The sequence below is a fragment of the Aptenodytes patagonicus genome, chromosome 19 (genome assembly GCF_965638725.1).
Source record: "Aptenodytes patagonicus chromosome 19, bAptPat1.pri.cur, whole genome shotgun sequence".
Lineage (NCBI taxonomy): Eukaryota > Metazoa > Chordata > Aves > Sphenisciformes > Spheniscidae > Aptenodytes > Aptenodytes patagonicus.
In genome coordinates, this window is record NC_134967.1 from 4,044,920 (window position 1) to 4,063,761 (window position 18,842).

Consider the following 18,842-nt stretch of genomic DNA (forward strand, 5'->3'; position numbering starts at 1 on the left):
AATTCCCCTTCTTGTCCGCTTTACCAGTTCTGATGTTTCTGTAACCTGAAGAACGAGTAACTCTTGGCAAAAGCCCCGTTGGCTGCGGAGATACTGAAATTCCTGTCGTTTCTTTAAGTCCTCTACTTAAAATTCTACACAGGGTGTATATCAAGGATGGTTTTAATTTTGGTCTTTTTCTGTTTTCCCTTTACAAGTTGCGGCTTACTGCCCTAGGTTTTGAAAATGCCTTTTGTGGAAGCGACTAGCAAATCCACGCGTGCTTTGTTCACCTGGTTGCACCTATGAATCTGGTGAAGTTGCAGCACCAGAATCCCGTAATGTAAGACTATTTTGCCTTCAAGGGCTAGCAGCTGTTCCAGAAGATCTTTGCATAGCCTGGCTGGAGAGCTACTCTCGGTGTAACCTTGGTGAATTTCTCCCAAAGCCTGCTCTCCGCAGCGCGCACCACGTTTTGTAACGGTTCCGAGCGCACGCCGGGGCACACGAACACGAGGGAGGAATCTGCTTTCATAACGCCTAACCCTTGAAACATCCGAACGAGACTTTTTTTTTTTCCCCCGAAAGTCGTTAGCCGCTCGCGTTCCTGCAGGCGGCCGAGCTCTGCCGAGGGCTCGGCCAGCGCCTCGTCTTCCGCCCGCCCGCGGCCGTGCCCGCCGCCCGGGCTCCGCCTTTGTGGCGCGGAGGGGCCGCCGCGGCGGGGCGGGGGGACCCGGCCGCCCCCCGCCCAGGCCGGGCGCGGAGGCGCGGCAGCCCACGCGCGGCGGGGGCGTGGGGGTGGGAAACGCGCCCTCCCGCCGCCGGGGCGGGGGCGGCTCCGCTCCGGGGCGCGCCGCCCCCGCCCCACGTGGCCCCGGGCGGCCGGCCGGCCTACCCTGCTGGCGCCGGCGTCACCGCCGCCCTGGGCCAATGGAGGCGCGGCGGCGCGCGGCCCGCCAATGGGGGCGCGGCGGCGCGCGCGCTGGCGGCCGGGGGCGGGGCGGCGCGCGGGCCCCTCTGCTCGGCTCCCGCGCCGGCGGGGTCAGGCGGCGGCGGCGGCGGCGCGCAGGTGCCCGGCGGCGGCGCGAGGCGGCCGGGCCGGGGCCGGGGCCGGGGCCGGGATGGAGCGCGGCGCGGCGGCGCTGATCCGCGAGGGCTGGTTCCGCGAGACGTGCCGGCTGTGGCCGGGGCAGGCCATGTCGCTGCAGGTGGAGGAGCTGCTGCACCACCAGCGCTCCCGCTACCAGGAGATACTCGTCTTCCGCAGGTGCGGCGCGGCCGGGCGGGCGCCCCGGGGCGGCGGCGGCGGCGGCGGGAGGGGGGCGCGCGGCTCCCAGCGCCACGCGGTGTGGGGCCTGGCGGCGCTGGGAGGGGGCGGGGGAGCGCGGCCCCGGGCCCGGGGCGCGGGCCGGCTCCAACCCCGCTTCCCCGCTCTGCCCAGCACCACCTACGGCAACGTCCTGGTCCTGGACGGGGTGATCCAGTGCACGGAGCGGGACGAGTTCTCCTACCAGGAAATGATCGCCAACCTGCCCCTCTGCAGCCACCCCGACCCCCGCAAGGTGAGTCGTCCCCGGCCCCTTCCGCGGGGTCTCCCCAGCCGGGACCCGCGAGCCGGCCCCGGGGCCCGCAGACCGTCCCCCATCATCCCAGCCGGCCCCTTCAGGGCTGCCGCGGCGAGAGGCTGGCGTGGGCCGTTGCTTCTGGCACACCTACGCTCGGCACTTGACAGAGCATCGCAGGCAGCCCTCGTGGGCCCCCGCAGCACATCTCCGACCACCGGGGCAGGACGAGCGCAGAGGGCTGCTGGGTTTCAAGCCGTCCTCTTTAGGCCGTGCTGTGAAAGCTTCCCCGTGAGCCTACCCCACTGATGGCCGGTTTTCTGCCCTCTCCTTTCCCAGGTGCTGATCATCGGTGGCGGCGATGGGGGAGTGCTGCGAGAGGTGGTGAAACACCCGACCGTGGAGTCTGTGGTGCAGTGCGAAATCGATGAGGTGCGTTGGGCTCCCAGCTGCGCGGAGGTGCCCTGGGCCTTCGGTCAGACGGGCAGGCTGCCCAACAAAAAGCAGCCCTACTTCACAGCATCCATGGGAGCTGCTGCTTCACCTGCTGTCCCTTGTCAGCAGCGAGTGCATTTGCTGCCGGTTCTGCTGGCGTGACACTGACAGCGCCACCTCTTTGCCTTACAAGTCATCTACGTGGCAGCTGGCAGCCTCTTTCATGTGATTTCTTTCACACACGTACGGTAGAGGCCCTTCCAGGCCAGCGTGGGCCAAGCGTGGGATCTGGAGAAGGAGAGCTCTGGCTTTGTGAAGGTGCTGCTTTTCCCTCTCCCCAAACGCAGAACAGAGTGCTGCTCCTGCCAGAGGAGGATGGTCGCTTTATTAAGCAGTCTCCTGTGACTGAAAGCAGGAAATAAGCGGGGGGTATTTGTTTCCGTGACAGATGGGCTGGTCCTCCTCCTCTCGGTCAGTTTGTTCTGATATTTTACTTTCTAAGAAAGTTTTGCTGTCTCCTCAAAGCGAGGCTGTATTAGGAATGGGAAACACTGCTATATGAGACTGCGTACCTTGTCTGCCAAGCTAAGTAGACATATGTGCCTGGTTTTGCACAAGCACTGCCTGACAACAGCGTATTTTTTTGTTTCTGCCAGCTGTGAGAAGCTGGTCGTGTTCAGTACAATTGCTGGGCCTAGGGCAGTGTAACCATTGTAGCCGTTTTAGAGAGAAAACTGTATCTTATGAGGGGATTGACAGAATGACTACAGAGCAGAGGTGGGAATATTTCTCATCTTGCATCCAGAAACCTGCTGGCATGGTTTTATTTGGGGGGGGGGGGGGAAGTCTTTAGTTGAGATCACCTCTGCAAGCGATGTCCACAGGGAAAAGGAGCACAGAGCAGTCAGATCTATAATCATATTCTCTTAGTTCCTCAGGGAGCTTTTGAGGCTGCAAGTTCTTGTTGAGTTTGGCAAGGACAGATCAACAGTGTCACTGAACCCTGAGGCCATAGGAAAGGGCCGAGTGTAGCTTGTTGGCTGAAGATGCCGACAGCTCTTGAGGATCTAGCTAGCAAGTCGGATTTGTGCTGAAGGCATGGAAGGAAATGACTCATTGTGCTGTTCTTTCAGCTGCAGCTGTCCAGTAGCCTGAGAAGCAGCTCCTTGTAGTGCCCTCTGATCAGCTTGTGCTCTCTGTGTTGCAGGATGTGATCCAGGTATCCAAGAAATACCTCCCAGGGATGGCAGTGGGGTATTCCAGCGCTAAGCTGACCTTGCATGTGGGAGATGGTTTTGAGTTCATGAAACAAAATCAAGAAGCCTTTGATGTGATTATCACGGACTCGTCTGACCCCATGGGTAAGAATTCTGGCCATAAAAGGGTACTGCTTTCCACACTCCTCCTCCTTTTCTCTTCGGCCTATGTCCTGGAAGTAATGCCAGCCTGCCCAGGCTCCTTTCAAGTGAAAAGACTGTCGCTGACTTGGCTCTTTTGGTAGAGAAAGGGAAGGATGAAGACCAGAAAATTGTATTAGCAAGGCTTCAAGCCAGCTGTCACGTTTCTGTCCTCAAAATTCAACTCCAGCAGCTATTGCTTCTGGCAGAGGGTTGATCCTTGAGTCCAGTAATCCCACAGGGGATACAGCACCATGCTGGTAAAGACAGCTTTGCACGTGTGCCTGCTAATGAAGTAGTGACTCATGTGCTGTTGGTGTAGCTACCTAGCCTAAAGATGGCTGTAGTGAGGTTGCTGTATTTCTGAAAGGGAAAACTGAGGTAAAGAGGGAATGTAGTTACGGCGCCTCATTTTAGGGACCTAACGACGAGTGCCTGAGTCACCTTCACTCTCGCTATAGTCAGCAGAGAGAGGCATGTCTAAAAGGCAGTTTGCAGCAGGAGTTGAGTTTAAAAAATGCTCAGTGAAGCAAGAGGCAGCTGCTAGGACTTTTTTTGATAAAGGTCCTGGGCTTGCTGTTGAGCAGAGCTAAAATCCTGATGGTTCTGCTGTGCTAGGTGCAGGCTGGGGTTCACCCAGGGTCAAAAATTTTGCTTCCAGATTATAGCCAACACTTGTGATCACCGAAAAGCCATTTGAAATGTCTCTTTTCCAGTGCAGTCCCTGTGCAGCCTGGGCATTCAGAAAACTCTCAGAAGCCTACCATCTTAGTCTTGCTCTAGACATAACCTCTTTACTCACTTTTCTCCCAGGTCCTGCAGAAAGCTTATTCAAAGAATCCTACTACCAGCTGATGAAGACAGCCCTGCGAGAAGATGGGATTCTTTGCTGCCAAGGTGAGGATGCTGTCTCTGGGCAGAGGCTGCTGCCAGACCATTGCATGAAAAGTGTGAGGCACAAAGGGGACTCTTCTTGGGGAGACACAACGCAGGGAGTGAAATCCATTTCAGCTCCCAGGTACAGGAGCATTTTTGATCTGTATACGTCAACTCGTTAACTGCTGGACTGCGCTTAGTAAAACTGGCGTAAGGGTCTTAATCGCCTTTGAAACCACGTAAGCTGTGCGCAGTAGAGCAGGTTTGGACTTGGAACCACTGTTAACCTGGCACAGGCCTGTGCGGAGAAGAAGGGCAGCTCTCACCTTGCATCCTGTCTTCCATTCTCCCTGTAGGTGAGTGCCAGTGGCTGCACCTGGATCTCATTAAGGAGATGCGTCAGTTCTGCAAGTCTCTGTTCCCTGTTGTGGAATACGCCTATTGCACCATCCCCACGTATCCCAGCGGGCAGATTGGCTTCATGCTCTGCAGCAAGAACCCGGTGAGTTTCAGGCACCTGATGTGCCCTTTTCCCCTCTGTAAAAGCACCTGCAGAGCCTGCCGCAGGCTGTCCCTTACAGAGCTTGAGCTGTGGCACTGAGCTCTCCCATCTGTGCGGCCTCTAGACTCAGGCTGGGCCCCGGCTCCACCAGCCCAGGGCCCCAGAGCTGCAATGCAGCTTGCTCAGTGCTGAATGAAGTGCAGAACTGACCAGTAATGTAACCAGCTGCGTTAGAAAAGGACCTGGTTTTCTCTCTAGTACAACAAACTTGGAAGGGAGGATGTCGCTACCAATTTCCAGAGCCTGTTAAGGCTTCGGCTTTTTGATGCTGGCTGTTACAAAGTGGGCACCTGCTTGATAAGAATCAGCTTGCGACTAGTAATCTGCTCATACAGAGGCCTCCAAGTGAGAGTCAGTGTTAGGATGTGGGCTGGTAACTGTGTCAGACCACTGAGGTCTGCTCTCTTCCCAATCTGCTGCATTACAGCAAGCCTGTAATGCAACTGTCACGTTGGTTTAGGGAGCCAGTGACACTTCTGCTGCTGTATTTTATTTATCTGGGGCACTGGCAGCATGCACTGTGCCTGACTTAACGCAGATGTGGCTTCTGCTCTGAAGAGCAAAAGCCTTGCTTCTTAGATGCTCAGGCGCAATCTGACAGCTTCATCTGGCACGTGGCTCACATGCAGTCTGACCTCATACGCTGACATCTGTGAACAAGGGCTAGTCACACGAGGTACGGAGTGTAAACTCCAGCCCTTGGGGCTGGAGCTGTGCAGAACCTTTGACCTCATACTAGAACAGAAAGTCATCTGTTTTCCTGCAAGTCCTCTTGGTTCTCTGCTATGAATCAGGATGCCTGTCACACAGCCTTTTGCTCGTTACCCAAACACTACAGAGCTACCTGGCTTCTTTATTGCAGAACACAAATTTCCGGGAGCCTGTGCAGCAGCTCTCACAGCAACAAGTAGAGGAGAGGAGTCTGAAATACTACAACTCTGACATTCATCGGGCAGCTTTCGTTCTGCCAGAGTTTGCACGGAAGGTAAGAAAGGCTGTGCTGCTGTTCCTCCGTCAAGGATGAGGTATGACTTTTCGTCGGCAGGAGTGGGAGTATACAGGACTGAGGATTTCCTGCAGCCCTAAAGGCTTCTGTGAGCAAGTCGGGGCAGGACAGCATTTTGTATGACATAGCAGAGTATGAGTCAGTCTGGGAAGACTGGAGTTCAGTTTGGAACTGTTCTTTGGATTGATGTCCCATGCCTTCATGGCAGATCACTCCTACTTCACGTACCAAAACTGAGTCCAAGAGCCTGCAGAACTGGTGTTTCCCTTTGGAAAGCTCCAAAAGTCTTAGATAAAATGTGGTTGTAGTTTCTAGTGCAAACCCAGAGGGTAAAGAAAGGATGCTCTAGCATAGTCTGCCTTCTTGAAGGATAGTCTGTATTTCTGCATCATTCCGTCATCTCCCAACTGGGTTGCAATTGCAGGTTCCAGAAGAAACCTCCTCAGAGTGCCCTAGGGATGAAGGCAAATGCCATGGTTGTGTTTCAGAGCCATATTCCTGCTGAGGACTGGTAGAGCTGCAGCAGGTCCACGCTGACACTTCTTTGTCTTTGGCTGTCTCCAGGCCCTGAGTGATGTGTGAGCCTGAGAAGCTGCTTCCTTCCTTCAAGTTGGACCCTGAGATCGTCAGTGATGTGGTGGGGACCTTCCCAGCAGACTGCAGATTTGCTCTCCACTGTGTGGGATTGTTTAACCCTTTGCCAGCCAACATTCCTTTTGATGATGTGTTAAAGATGATGGGGCATAAGCCAGATAAGACTATTGAAAAGGCCCAGTGACTTATTGTGTGAGGTCAAAACTGTTCTTTCCAGTGCTGGAAACGTAAGGTGTCTTTTTCCTTTCTCTCCTCCCTGCACCCATTCTAAATTCTCCCCTCCCTGCGCCCCCCTCCCACCTCCACCCCCTGCAACTGACATGATATATTTATAACTGACATGTATTTCTGTCTGGTGATCTTCTGAAACCTGGGAAGAGTCCAGAAGGGTCACTGACTCAGCCTTAAGCACAGAGAGCGAGAGCTTTGTGCACAAAGTTAGCTTGCTCTCTCCTAATAGGAGCTCCCTGCTGCTGAGACATTTTGACTGGTAACGGGTCTGAGCCTTCATGTCCCACTGCCCTTCTGCAACACCTGCACTGTTCTGCAGCACAGTTGGAGAAGTCACAGTGCAAACTGTTGCCGTTCACAACAGGTCTCCCTCCAACCCCGATGGAGTAGCAGTATTAAACACCAGCCAGGCAGGCTGGCAGCAAAGTCTTGTGGCTTTTTTTTTTTTTTTTTCCAAACTGGTTGGAAACAGAAGTGCTGAGGTACTAACAGGCTGACTCCTGTTCTTACCTCTGCCGTCAGAGTGGTTCCAAAGAATGTTTATCAATATGGTGATAGGCGCTTTATATATATAAATATAAATATATATATATATTAAAAAAAAACAAAAAAACCTTAGATCCATTGCCTGCTGTTCAGTACTGATGTTGGGGAGTCAGTTGTGCTGACAAATCTCTCATCTCAGTCATGCTGAGATGCCTCAGGCCTGGGTATTTGCTAGTCCTTAGGAGGCATCATTATTTCTAATGCTGCCCCCAGAATCCCCAGATGCGTAAGTTGTTTTTTGTTGTACTCTGTTGTGAGACGGATCTGCCTTCACGTCTTTACTTTTGTTTTAAAGACTCCGTACCACCACTGTGCAGTGGGTATCTTCCCAGCACAACCACTGTGCGGTTGTCACTCCCTTGCAATCAATTAAACACTCGGCTCTGGTTAAGGTGACATCAGTGTGGGTCGGCGTGCTTCTTTGGGGAGAGTGTGGGGGTGGAAACAGAGATCCTAAAAGTTTGCTGTGCATGTCAAGACATCCTGCAGCGCTCTGTAGTTGGTCTGACTTCCTCTCTCCCTTGTCTCTAGGGATGATAAGTTACCACCAAAAATAAGCTCTGAAGAGTGATCCCATTGCATGTTTTGTATTGTAACCTCACTGCAATAGCTCCAGCTTCCATCATCCTCTATGCTGCAGAATTCAGTACTTTATATCCAAGCTAGGCTCTAGCCCAAATGCTGCCTCTGGTACAGCTTTCCAAGCTGTTTTGTAGCTGCCCATCTCCCTGCTAGCATCACATAATTCCTGTCAATCACTGGCCCCACTCAGTTGCACCATCCTTTCCTCTGCAAAAATTGTGGTGGCTTAGTGGCTCCGTGGGCCTGAACCAAGTACTGAACTCAAGCTGAACAGGCTGGGAACAGTCGCTAGGTGGCATCAGGAGAAGACAAAAAAGCTCCTTCTGAGGGAGGCTTTTTGGCTTGATAAGAGAAAACTAGAAGGAGCAGACTTTGGCAAAGGTTGAGGTTGGGCTTTACCATAATTGTGACCCTACAAACAGCATAGATGGTGCAGTCACTGTGTGCCTACAGCAAGGGACTTCTGTGGTGTCGGTACCAACCCTCTTCCTTTCTCCCCTTTCTGATGAGACTTGCCACTTCTTCCCCAATGCCCCCTTCTACTACCAGTATCAGTACAGCTTCTTTGTTGTCGTAAGGGTTTGCAAAGCATTGCTAAGCTGCAGAGCTGAGTCTGGATCTCCTTTGTATTCTTGTGTTGAGAAGATCACACCCATTTTGTCTCTTAATTGTCTGAGTGGCTGTCTCCTTTTTCCCCACAGCTACTGATTAGTTAGGGCTATTCAGGCATTTTCATTGCTCAACTCTTGCATTTTTACTATAAAGAGCAGACCAGTAATGGAGGCTGGCTCTAGCTGCTCCTGTTTAAATTGCTGTGGGACCTGAACCCTGTTCAGCCCTTCATCCTTGACAGAAAACTACCTCTGGCACTTTCTCTCCCCTGGAATGGGAATCAAGACCAGGACTGTAGTTCAGGAAGGCCTTAGAGCAGCTGCCAACTAGTAACAAGTTCAAGCCTTCCACCGACCCTTGGTGAGTACAACAATGCCCAGGAGGGAAAGAGCTTCCTCAAACCTGTTGCTAGCCTCCACGCAGCTAATTATTCCTTCTGTTTCTCTGAGCTCTCTCCAAATTTGTAAGTTCAGTGAGTGGCCAGTGATGAGAGCAGGAAGACAAGGCCATTTGCCATCTAAGTCACACATACTCTGTCCATAGGGTCCTACATACAGTTTCCAAGTCACTCCAAATCACTGTTCTTTACAGGCAGTTTCAAATACTTCAGTGCCTTGCAATAGGTGAAGACGAGATCAGTGCCTGAATCAAGCACTCATTAACAATGCAGCAAAAGAGGGAGCAAGAGTTTGTGCATCTATAGCTAGTTCCATCTGAGCAGCTCTGAGTGTTTTATGACTGTTAGTCACTCCTGTGCTGAGAGCTGCCACAAGGTCTACATGCCATTTAAGCTGCTAGAATGGTATTTGGCATGGCAGTCATCTCTCAGGCAATTGTGTCTACAGATTGATTATCCCTCCCACAAACATATGAGGTCTGAGCTGTTAGGCTGCAGGCTGCTGTGGTCAAGGATGCTGGTGATTGAAAAGCGATTGACTATTTGGGTAATGCCCAACAGGAGAAAACTAATGGGGCCTCGTATAGAATTGAGCACTGAACATTTGAAAGCAATCTTTGCAGTATCTCCAGGTGGGCAACTAAAATACTTGAGTAACTTTTTTGGAGATTTAGCTGGCTTTTGCCCAAGGCTAGTCAAGCAAGGCTGTTCATAAGCAAAGATCCACAAAGATGTTTGTCTAGACATGCTGCAGTCATGTTCCAGCATCTTATTAAGCTAGGAGCACATGAACAGGGATAGGCTTTGTCCCAAGTAACTTACAATGTAATATCAGTCAGAGCAGGTGGAGACAAGTGAGGGAATAGAGCCTGATGGGCTTTAGTCTCTTGGCGCCTTTTGAACTGTGTAAGACGCCCTGCTCTGTGCTTTACTCATTGAGCTAACTCAATTTTTAGAAGTTCAGAAAAGAGCTTAAAAAAGTTAAGAGAAATCTCTTGCCTGTATCTCGAGCCCTTTCAGCCAGTTAATTGGCACGAGTGTTGTATTCATCCAGAGCTAATGTTATCGAGGTCTGGCTGAATTATTGATGGAGCTTGGCTGGAGCAAGAGACTGCTGAAGTAAGAATGACAATTCATCTTTTATCAGAGAACAGCAGCCTCAGTAAGCAAACAGTCAAAAAAGTAGAAACAAGTGCCACCAAGTTCAGGGAGAGGAAAGTTCCTTTGATAAAATGGTGGGGGAAGAGGAGGGAAAAGTGCGGACAAAAGCATGAAACAGCAGCTCAGGTCTAACAAAAGAGTCAGACAAAACGTTAAAAAGTAAGATGAGAAATTTAACCAAGTTAAATACTGAGAAGTTTAGGTGACGCTCTTTCCTGGTCAAGTAGAGGATGGAGTTAAGTACTTTTAAAATATGCAAAAGGTGGGGGATTAGAGCCAGGGAATCTCAAGTATAGCACAGTGATGTGTGAAGCAGATAAAGGCGGGGGGATTATTATGAATGTTAGGGATCTCAGCGGCAGGCCTTTCAAGGACGCCAGTTCCGTGGCTAATGGGGTTTGAAGTGCCGGCGGTGAGAACCGAGGGCTGGCTGGAGCAGGGACCCCGCAGGAGGGGGCTGCCCTCTCCTTGGTACTGAACGGCTGCTGCAGCAGCCCACAGCCGGGCATCTCCGGGAAGGAGTTTGCTTAACAAAGCTAATTCTGTGTGCCAGGGTTAAGGGCAAGATGATGTATGTGATGAAACACATGCAGGGTCATCCCCTTCAGCTGTAGGAGAGGAGTAACCAGAACCCCACACTACATGGAGCACGTGAATTCCTGTTTAAAGCTCCCCCAGCCGAGTGGTCCCTGCTGTGGTGCTGGCAGTCTCACAGTCAGCGTGTTAATGTCCCTGGTGAGCTCTTTCTGACTGAATTCCCACAAGGCGCAGTGTGTATGTGATCCCTCAGGAAATCCAAATGGTAAAGAAACATTTCCGTCCAAGTCTTGTCCAGCCAATCTTACCACTAACAGGACGAGTCTGGTATAACAGAGGTCAGTTCATATGTCAGTAGGCGGGAACCCCAGGGGTCCTCAGCCTGCTTCACAGCCTGAAATGCCTCCTACTTGGAGCCGGGCAAAACATTTTCAGTGGAAAATAGAGGTATTTTGAAATAGAAGTGTTTCATAGCACATAGTTATTTTCAAGGAAGACTTTTGGTGGAATAACTGAAATGTTTAACTTCACATGCATTTTAAAATAACAAAAGGTTTTGAGCATACCACTGAAGCGTTACACTCGCCCTCCCTTCATCCTCCTGCAGTCCCTTTGGGGTCGACAGACAGAGAAGGTAGCACAACTCTCCCTGCTTCACCTCCCTAGAGAGCTGTAACAGGCTTGTAGTCGTGCGTGCTCTGACAGCAGCATCCCTGCGGTACTCCCCTCCTCCTCCCTGCACCTGCTCTGCAGCTCTTATCAGAGATGAGTGGGAGCAGTAGGCTCCAGCCCACGCTCACACAGTCTATTCCTTTGGTTTGTTAGATTAGTGCCGATTAAAAGCCGTGGCTGGAACAGCCACCTGCATGCTTCTCGGAGGCCCCTGGGGAGCGCAGTGCGAGGGAATACTGCAAGCCTGGCCTGATAAATGAGCTGTGATTTCAGGCCCATGAACAAATTGGTTTCCCCTTCCAGGAAGGCTCACAACTGTCAGCTGACTATTGCTTTATTTATTGCATTGGCCTTTGCAACTAGGGACTCTTGAGGCAGAGAGAAAGGGTTTCAATGACAGGAAAGCAGAAGCATTTGAACCCTTCCTTCAGCTGCAGCTGAGTGCCTCACCTTTGGGAACCAGACTTTGTTCTGGAAGCCTGATGCAATTCTGTTACGTGCTTCAAGACATGGTGATCTGAACCCAGACCAGGCAACAAATGGGCAGAAGATGGCGAATATCCAGGCCATAGAGGAAAGCAATTGAGAAATTACCTCATTCCTTAATGTGGCATTTGGTGCCAGACACAGTCTTAGCTTTTGTATTCCAGCAATGCCCAGTCTTCGCTGCTGTACAGACGCACTGAGGAGAGGTCAGGGACCTCTTTCTTGAAAGATAAAACCTCTCCTATTGCATGTTGCTTGTGCACTGTTAATCACAAAAAGATGGAGGTTGTCTTATGTGATTGTGTAAGCATAGTCTGCTGTACTTCTGAACCCACTCTGCATCTCTGCTGAAGCCACGCTAACTGTGAGCCAAAATCCTTGGATAGCCAGGCCTTTTCAAGTTACTGTATGCTGAACTTCCTTCTGGAGCATCCCCACCCTTACTAGGTTCCCATGGATGTGTTCACGGGTATGCTGATTTCAGATACATCTACCCTCACTGTAAAGTGGTAGAAACCCACTCAGACCATGTGCAACTCTGGACAGAAGAGAGAATCGAGGAAGAAGACTTCTAAAGCGGTGAGTCAGATAACAGAGAGAGAAAGCAGTAAGAGGAAATCAAGGAAAGAATTGTCAGAAATGTTTATTCCTCCAAGGGAAGACCTTTAACCTTTCATGTACAGAGTGATAAGCATTTAAGGGTTGGCAAAAAAATAAATTCGGGCCTTCTTAAAGGTCAGACAGCCAATACTACAGGGAATAGGAAACAGTACGAATGAAGAACAATCCTGGTGCTATATGTTGAACTCTTTCCAGTTACTAAAAAGACCTATTTTATCACCACAGAGTTATTTTACTTCCTTTGGGGAAGGAGGTAAACGGGGATCTCCCCATCGCCTATGATGGGGCGATGGCCAGCAGTGGTGGTAGCAGAACCAGCAGGGTCTCTGCAAAGGGGCCAGAGGACCAGAGCTTGAGGAGGACAGACTAATGTAGGGAAAGCAGCAGAGGGAATGTGAGGAAAGGGAAGGGCACTAGGGAAGATGGAGGAATCTGGAAAAGAGGCGTCTGATATTGAAGGATGCTGTAGCAGAGCCCAGAGGGAACTTGACTGGATTTAGAGATCGAGTCCTACTGTGGGCACCAGAGTGTAAGTGCTTTGATGTGTCCCTATTCCCCTTCCTCCCAGCTGGGAAGAGACACCCAGCCTTGCCCAGGCTAGAACTGTAGCTGCGCTGTGCTCCTCGGCAGGGCCACAGGCTCGGTGCTGGCAGAAACTCTCTCCAAAGCCAACCCCTTCAAGAGGTAACAATTATTTTATTACTGCCCTTTAATCCCAGGACAGATTCACGGCAGCCTGGTCACTTTACGTGCCTATGGGCCTCCCCAGAAGCTGATCTCTGGCTCAGCGCATCATCCCTTTTTTGTTAGAAGAGCATTGTTACACTTGTGACCCCATTCGCTCAATGAAGCTTTATAGAAAACAGCCCATTCAGAAGGCAAAGCTTCAAACAAACCCATATTTATTAGAACAAACAGTTTGGTTAGACCAGATAGCCCCCAGCACGGAGACCTGACTGCACTGCTTCTGCTGTCTGTCTAGCTTTTGGGCTAGTAGGCCCACAAGGTTTAGTCCTGCCTCATAACCAACAGTACAGGATTCACTTTCTGCCTGCCTGTCAGCCCAGGCACATCTCACACTCACAAGTACCTGCCCTTCGTTCCTCTTGAGCAACCAAGTGTGCTTTCTCCATTTGCTATTCTCCCACTTTTACCTCCCCTGGAGCAAATCGGCTGCGAGTCATTTGGCAAGTCCCTGTGATTTGTCTGCTTGCTGGAGCCTGGTACTTCAGTGCTCTCTGTCTCGAGCTCCAGACTGGCTGGGAAGCGTTTGACAGAATCCATTACAAAGGGCTAACACAGCAATTCTGATAAACTAGCAAGATCAGTTTAAAAGGAAACAGATAATGTTTCATCTGAAACTGGTGCACGGAAGCCAGCTCTCACGAGGTGGGGGTGAGAAACAATGAGGTTACAAAGTTTTCTGAGGAAAATTCATTTCTAGAAATTGCTAGATTGTCACCTTTCCCCATAAGTCCATATGACTCAGAAAAGGTTTTTTTCTTTGTACCTTTCAGTGAGGGAATCCGGCATTTCTTTTCAAATATGCATGGAAGCGATGGCATGTTTTCCCTTAAGAGCATCCAGAGTGGTGTAACTGGCATTAGGAGCTGGATTATTTGCAGGCAAAACTTCATCATGCTGTTTCCAGGAAGTGTAATGCTGGTAAGCAGTAGAAGTGGGGAACAGGTTTTTCTGCCTTCTGTTCTTAGCCCTGCCACAGCATCCCCTTGGCCAAGTCACCTCCCTGTGGGTTTCTTCTATGTGCTAAATTAGGATAACAATTTAACTTTTGACTGTCGTTTGTTGTTAGGGTCAGACCTGAGGCAAATGCTTCTGGAGAAAGGGCTAGTGGTGAGATGGGATCTTAGCTCTGTCTCTGCATCTCACAGGCATGTGCCAGTGGATGGTATCCCCCATGATGGGGTTGTTCCCATGCAAAGCAGATAGCAGTGCTTAACAGCACCTTCTGCTGGCCCACAAACCAATCTCACTGGTAGGACAGCATTTTGGGCAAAGGGAGAAGCATTATTAACAACTGCTAACCAGAGATCAGAAATGGTAGGAACTTACTCCAAGCAGCCTGCAGTCAGTGCCGGCATACGATGAGCTTTTTTCTAAAGCCTCATGGAGCAGAGCAGCTCCAGCTCTGACCAGCCTTTCAGTACTTTGTTTTCCCTTTAATACATTTAAACCCAACATCTGCAAGTCAGGATTCATTGTGTTGACCTATACTTCTGGGATAGGTTCAAGACATATTGAAACAATACTAGGAACAAAACCCAGTAACCTCCAACTGGCTTCCAGGTAGTCTTACGTACATTTGCAAGACAGATTATATTACTGCATAGCTGCAGCCTGTGTCCCCATTACCGTAAACAGAAAGCCAGGCATATTGGCATTCCACAATGAGATGAATCACTAGATGCAGAGATCCAGATCCAAATACCCCTAGAGTCTGGAGCTGTTTGGACACACAGGCTGAGGGTCCAAGCCCATATCTACGTACTGGTGGCCAGAAGTTTTACCTCTTCTCTCTGAATCATCCAGCATTGGCCAGAGGTTTGTGCAAGCTGGTGGCCTATTCTATCCAACATTATGTTCCCAAGCAGAATTCAGCTAACTAGGAGAGGCACAGATAGTGCCTACAATTTCTCAGGGTGAAGAAACAGCATGTTACTGGAGAGTCCCAAACCTTTGCTTCCCCAGTCTCTGCAGGTCTGGCACATGGAAAGCCCAGAGGCACTGAAGTATCCCACTCAAGCAGCCAAGTGTTAACAACCTCTCCAAAGTCTAATTTGCCTTTGATATAGACTTAATTGTTTGCGTCACCCACTGGGCTAGGGGGAGGGCTATAAAAGGGGCCGCAGCCATTGTCTGAGGCAGAAGAGAGCCCAGAAACAGCTCCCTCTCCCAGTCTTCCTAATTCAGCACAGTAGTGACAGCCTGTACATCATGCAGCTGGTGGCCAGCCTGGTGTCCGTTCTGCTGCTGGTGTGGAGCGTGAGAGCCACCGCACTGCCCGGAGAAGAGAGACTCGCAATACAGAACACTAGGGTGAGTATAATGCACCCTGTGCAGGAGCTGGGTAAGGTGGGAGCACACAGAAGCAGGCTGGAGCCAAGGGAGGGGTAATAAGGGCAATTAGGCTTTACCTGATGCGAACAACTCTTCCACCCCTCTATATTCCAAGGCACTACAGCTTCATGCATTGCTGAAGCACAGGTTATTACTACAGCTTACTAGCCAGTTTATTTAGGAAAGGCACCAGGGCAGATGCCAGAGAGCTGCAAAAGTGAAGTCTGAGCTAAGCAAAAGCTGGCAAAAAGAACAGAGCAGAAAAGAGAGGGAAAAGGAGAAAATAATGCTGAAAGAGTGCAGTACGAGAGAATAAAGCAGAGTACTAGGGAGGGAGAGAAAAGATACATAATTGGTAAAATGATCAAGGGAGATGATATTTTAAATAGGACTCATGGGAAGGACAAATGTTTAAAAGATGGGTTCGGTAGGAAAGTAACAGAGGAATAATAAATGAAGTAATTATATCAGAATAAAATTGCTTTTTCCAGAGTAGTATTCACAAGGGGAGTTATACTGACATAGTTCTGCTAGAATAATTACACTCTGAACCAGCACAGCTCTATGCAGTGGCAGAAGTTATTATAGCAATACAATTATCCTACCAACTGGCAAAACTCTAATATTATAATGGCTATAGCACTATAATAACTTTGTTTTGCTGGACTATTTCCCCAAGAGGCCAAAGGGGTAGAAAGCAACAGCATAATATAATCATAAGCAAGTGCTCTGTTCTGCTTGCCCTTGCCCCGCAGCTTTCTCACCTGCATGTTCCTTGCTGTCCCTGAGGTTCCTCTGAGCTGTGGTTGGTCACCCCACACTCTGCCAGACCGGTTCACAGCTGTATCCATAAGGCTGCTGTTATTTCAGTCCTGCAGAGGAGCTACCCAGAGAAGTGAAGGATCCCAGTGTTGGTTTCAAAGGCACTAACTTCTCCTTTGTGCGTATCCACATCGTTTTTTCTGTCTTAGTGTTGGCTCCAGCTCATCCATCAGTGTCTTACTGCTTCAGGAGTGGGCTCACATCCCATTAACAACAAAACTGGCTGCGAGGAAGAAACGTATACGATGTGAGGTGCTAGGGCTAGCATTCTGTTAGAGATCAGGGCTTCTGCAGCTGGCTGGGATTAACCCTTCTGGGGATAACTGTAAACTTTCAGCTGTACAGCCTTACAATAACGAATCCAGTACTTAAAAAGTAAACTCTTTCTGGTGCAAATCCTAGCTGCTGGGGAAAAAAGAAACAAGTTGTAAGGAATAAATCAGTAAATAAGGCTTTGGTAAAAATGCATTCAAGTGTAATGACTCTTAGTCTTCTACATGCTGTTGCTTACAAAATAATGATATAATTATAATATATATAATGATTCTCTTTAGAGCATTCTACAAACTGAAAAATTGTTAGATACTGATGAACCAATCCCTACAGTCACCACTGCTGTAACTCAGACAAATGTTTTAAGTATGAAGAATATCGGGATTTTACATATAAACCACCATAAAATGCATAACAATGCAAAAGATCGATCTGCGCATTCTGACGCACTGGTAGATGTAGTACAGGGAATTGAGCAGCTACCTCAAAGGTGTGCCACAAGCCACCCGTGCTAAGATCTATAGCTGCTGCCAGTCTTGATCTCTCACAGCAGAAAGGATGTTAGCAATGGATTAGTGCAGTGGAAGAGCTGCCTAGTTTCACTAACAGCCACAGCTGATCATGCGTAAGGAATATCCCCTAACAGCCGGCTAAGCTTTGCCTTCCCCACCCCTGAGTCTGAAGCTGCTGGCTCTGCTTGGAACAGGTTATTTCAAAACATAGCACTTACAGCTAGGAAAGAAGCTCATGAGGAAGTCATGACCCAGGAGACACATTTAGCTGGGTTCCCCAGTCCCCGTCCACCTCCCAAAGGTTCAAGACATTTCTGTACTTGCAGAACAGTAGGAATCGGGATGGGCACAAGCTGACTTTTATCTTTTCTTCTGCTACAAACATAGCATGTAATTTTTCTGTGCCTCAGTTTCTCTTGTGTGGAAGCAGGGTTAGTTAATAGAGCTAAAAAAGTGATTTAAAAATATCCATAAACATTCTGTAATGTAAACTCAAAATAATTGCTGCTGCCTGTGTTTATCTGTCTTTTGCATTGCTCACCAAGTGGTCCTTAGCGAGTGCTGGTGCTGACAGAGCCAGCAGATAGATATAGCAGTCCCAGCAGTAAACATGGCATTTGTGAGAAGTGACGTGGAAATGTGCTTCCAAGATTCCCATCTGCATGGGAAACAGGATCTGTTCCTGTCAAACCATCTATCCCAGCTTGTCCAGTACCAGCTGTCTCCGCTAATGAGTCACACAGACCAGGAATACTCAGGCAAGAGGTAATTCCTCAGATTTGCTGGATGTAAAGTTAAAAGAAACAAGATAACTCACAGCTTGTTACTGACAGAAATCCCTCAAGCCCCAAATCACAGGCTATGCTCGCCCGTATACTGCTATGGCAAAGGGATGGAGCTCCACAACTCCTCTTTCATTCTGCCTTTCCCCAAGGTCAGGCTATTGAAATACGGGTTCTTGTTCTTGAAATACAAGCTGCCTGTTTCCACTGATTAAATGTTTTGCTCCAGATACTTAGGGCGTCTCTCTCCCCACCAACCCAGCCCTCTGTTACATTTAATTTTCAGCATTTTTACAGTGGGTTGCAGCCCCCGGTGCGCTTAATTAAATATTGCTCAGGACTCCGTGCCTCTTCCCTGACCTTCCCACAGCAGATGCTGGGCAGTCAGAGCAGTGAAGGGAGCACGGGCTTACTAGGAGAGAAGGCAGTGTGGCATTCAATGAAATTTAATTAGTGTAGGCAGCAAGGGACTTTACAGCCAATTCATGCCTATTTATTAGCAGCTCTTTTCCAGTTATAACATGGCACGTGTGCCTCTCCCTGTCCAGCCTGCTGAGCTGGACAGGGGACAGAAGGGAGGAGTGACCTCTGCAGCCACAGATTCCTCAGCTCCAGCACAGCTCTGCCGATGGGAAAAGCATCGGCTCAGAGGACAGGGCACCAGGGGAGGCAGGGAAATGAGAAGGGACCCCACGGGGGATGTTCGCACCCTGCAACAACCCCCTGCCTCGACAGCTGTGGGGAACAGGGCCTCCGTCCACCACTTTCCCCTGCTCTCTGCCCACAGGAACAGAGCACAGTCCGGAAAGATGCCATCCTGAAGATGCTGGCGGGCCTGCTGGACAGCGTGGACTTGGGGCGCGAGGTGGCCTCCCCGGATGTGGAAGAGGCGGGCAAGCTGGAGGAGGAGCGGGCGGTGCTGGGGCACATCGCCCAGCTATCACAGCGGGACCGCAAGGCCCCCTGCAAAAATTTCTTCTGGAAAACCTTCACCTCCTGCTAGTGCCGCCTGGCCTGGTCCCTCTGGGCCGCCTGCCTGCAAACACAACCCCCCCTCCCCTCATCCACCCTGTCCCCCCGAGCTCCCTTCCTTTTCTTCTCCACCCCTCAGAATAAAGC

General features: G+C 50.1%; 2 protein-coding genes across 2 annotated transcripts; both read left to right on the forward strand.

Moving 5' to 3' along the window:
• The first annotated feature begins 1,100 nt into the window (after nucleotides 1-1,100).
• On the forward strand, nucleotides 1,101-7,584 carry SRM (spermidine synthase). The gene is made up of 8 exons (XM_076356239.1): nucleotides 1,101-1,246; nucleotides 1,421-1,541; nucleotides 1,881-1,973; nucleotides 3,184-3,337; nucleotides 4,187-4,270; nucleotides 4,606-4,751; nucleotides 5,674-5,796; nucleotides 6,382-7,584. The coding sequence occupies exons 1-8, from the start codon at nucleotides 1,101-1,103 to the stop codon at nucleotides 6,397-6,399; spliced, it is 885 nt and encodes a 294-aa protein (XP_076212354.1). The 3' UTR covers nucleotides 6,400-7,584.
• A 7,586-nt stretch (nucleotides 7,585-15,170) lies between these two features.
• On the forward strand, nucleotides 15,171-18,842 carry CORT (cortistatin). The gene is made up of 2 exons (XM_076356240.1): nucleotides 15,171-15,313; nucleotides 18,511-18,842. Exons 1-2 carry the CDS (start codon nucleotides 15,212-15,214, stop codon nucleotides 18,724-18,726), a joined length of 318 nt encoding a protein of 105 aa, XP_076212355.1. The 5' UTR covers nucleotides 15,171-15,211; the 3' UTR covers nucleotides 18,727-18,842.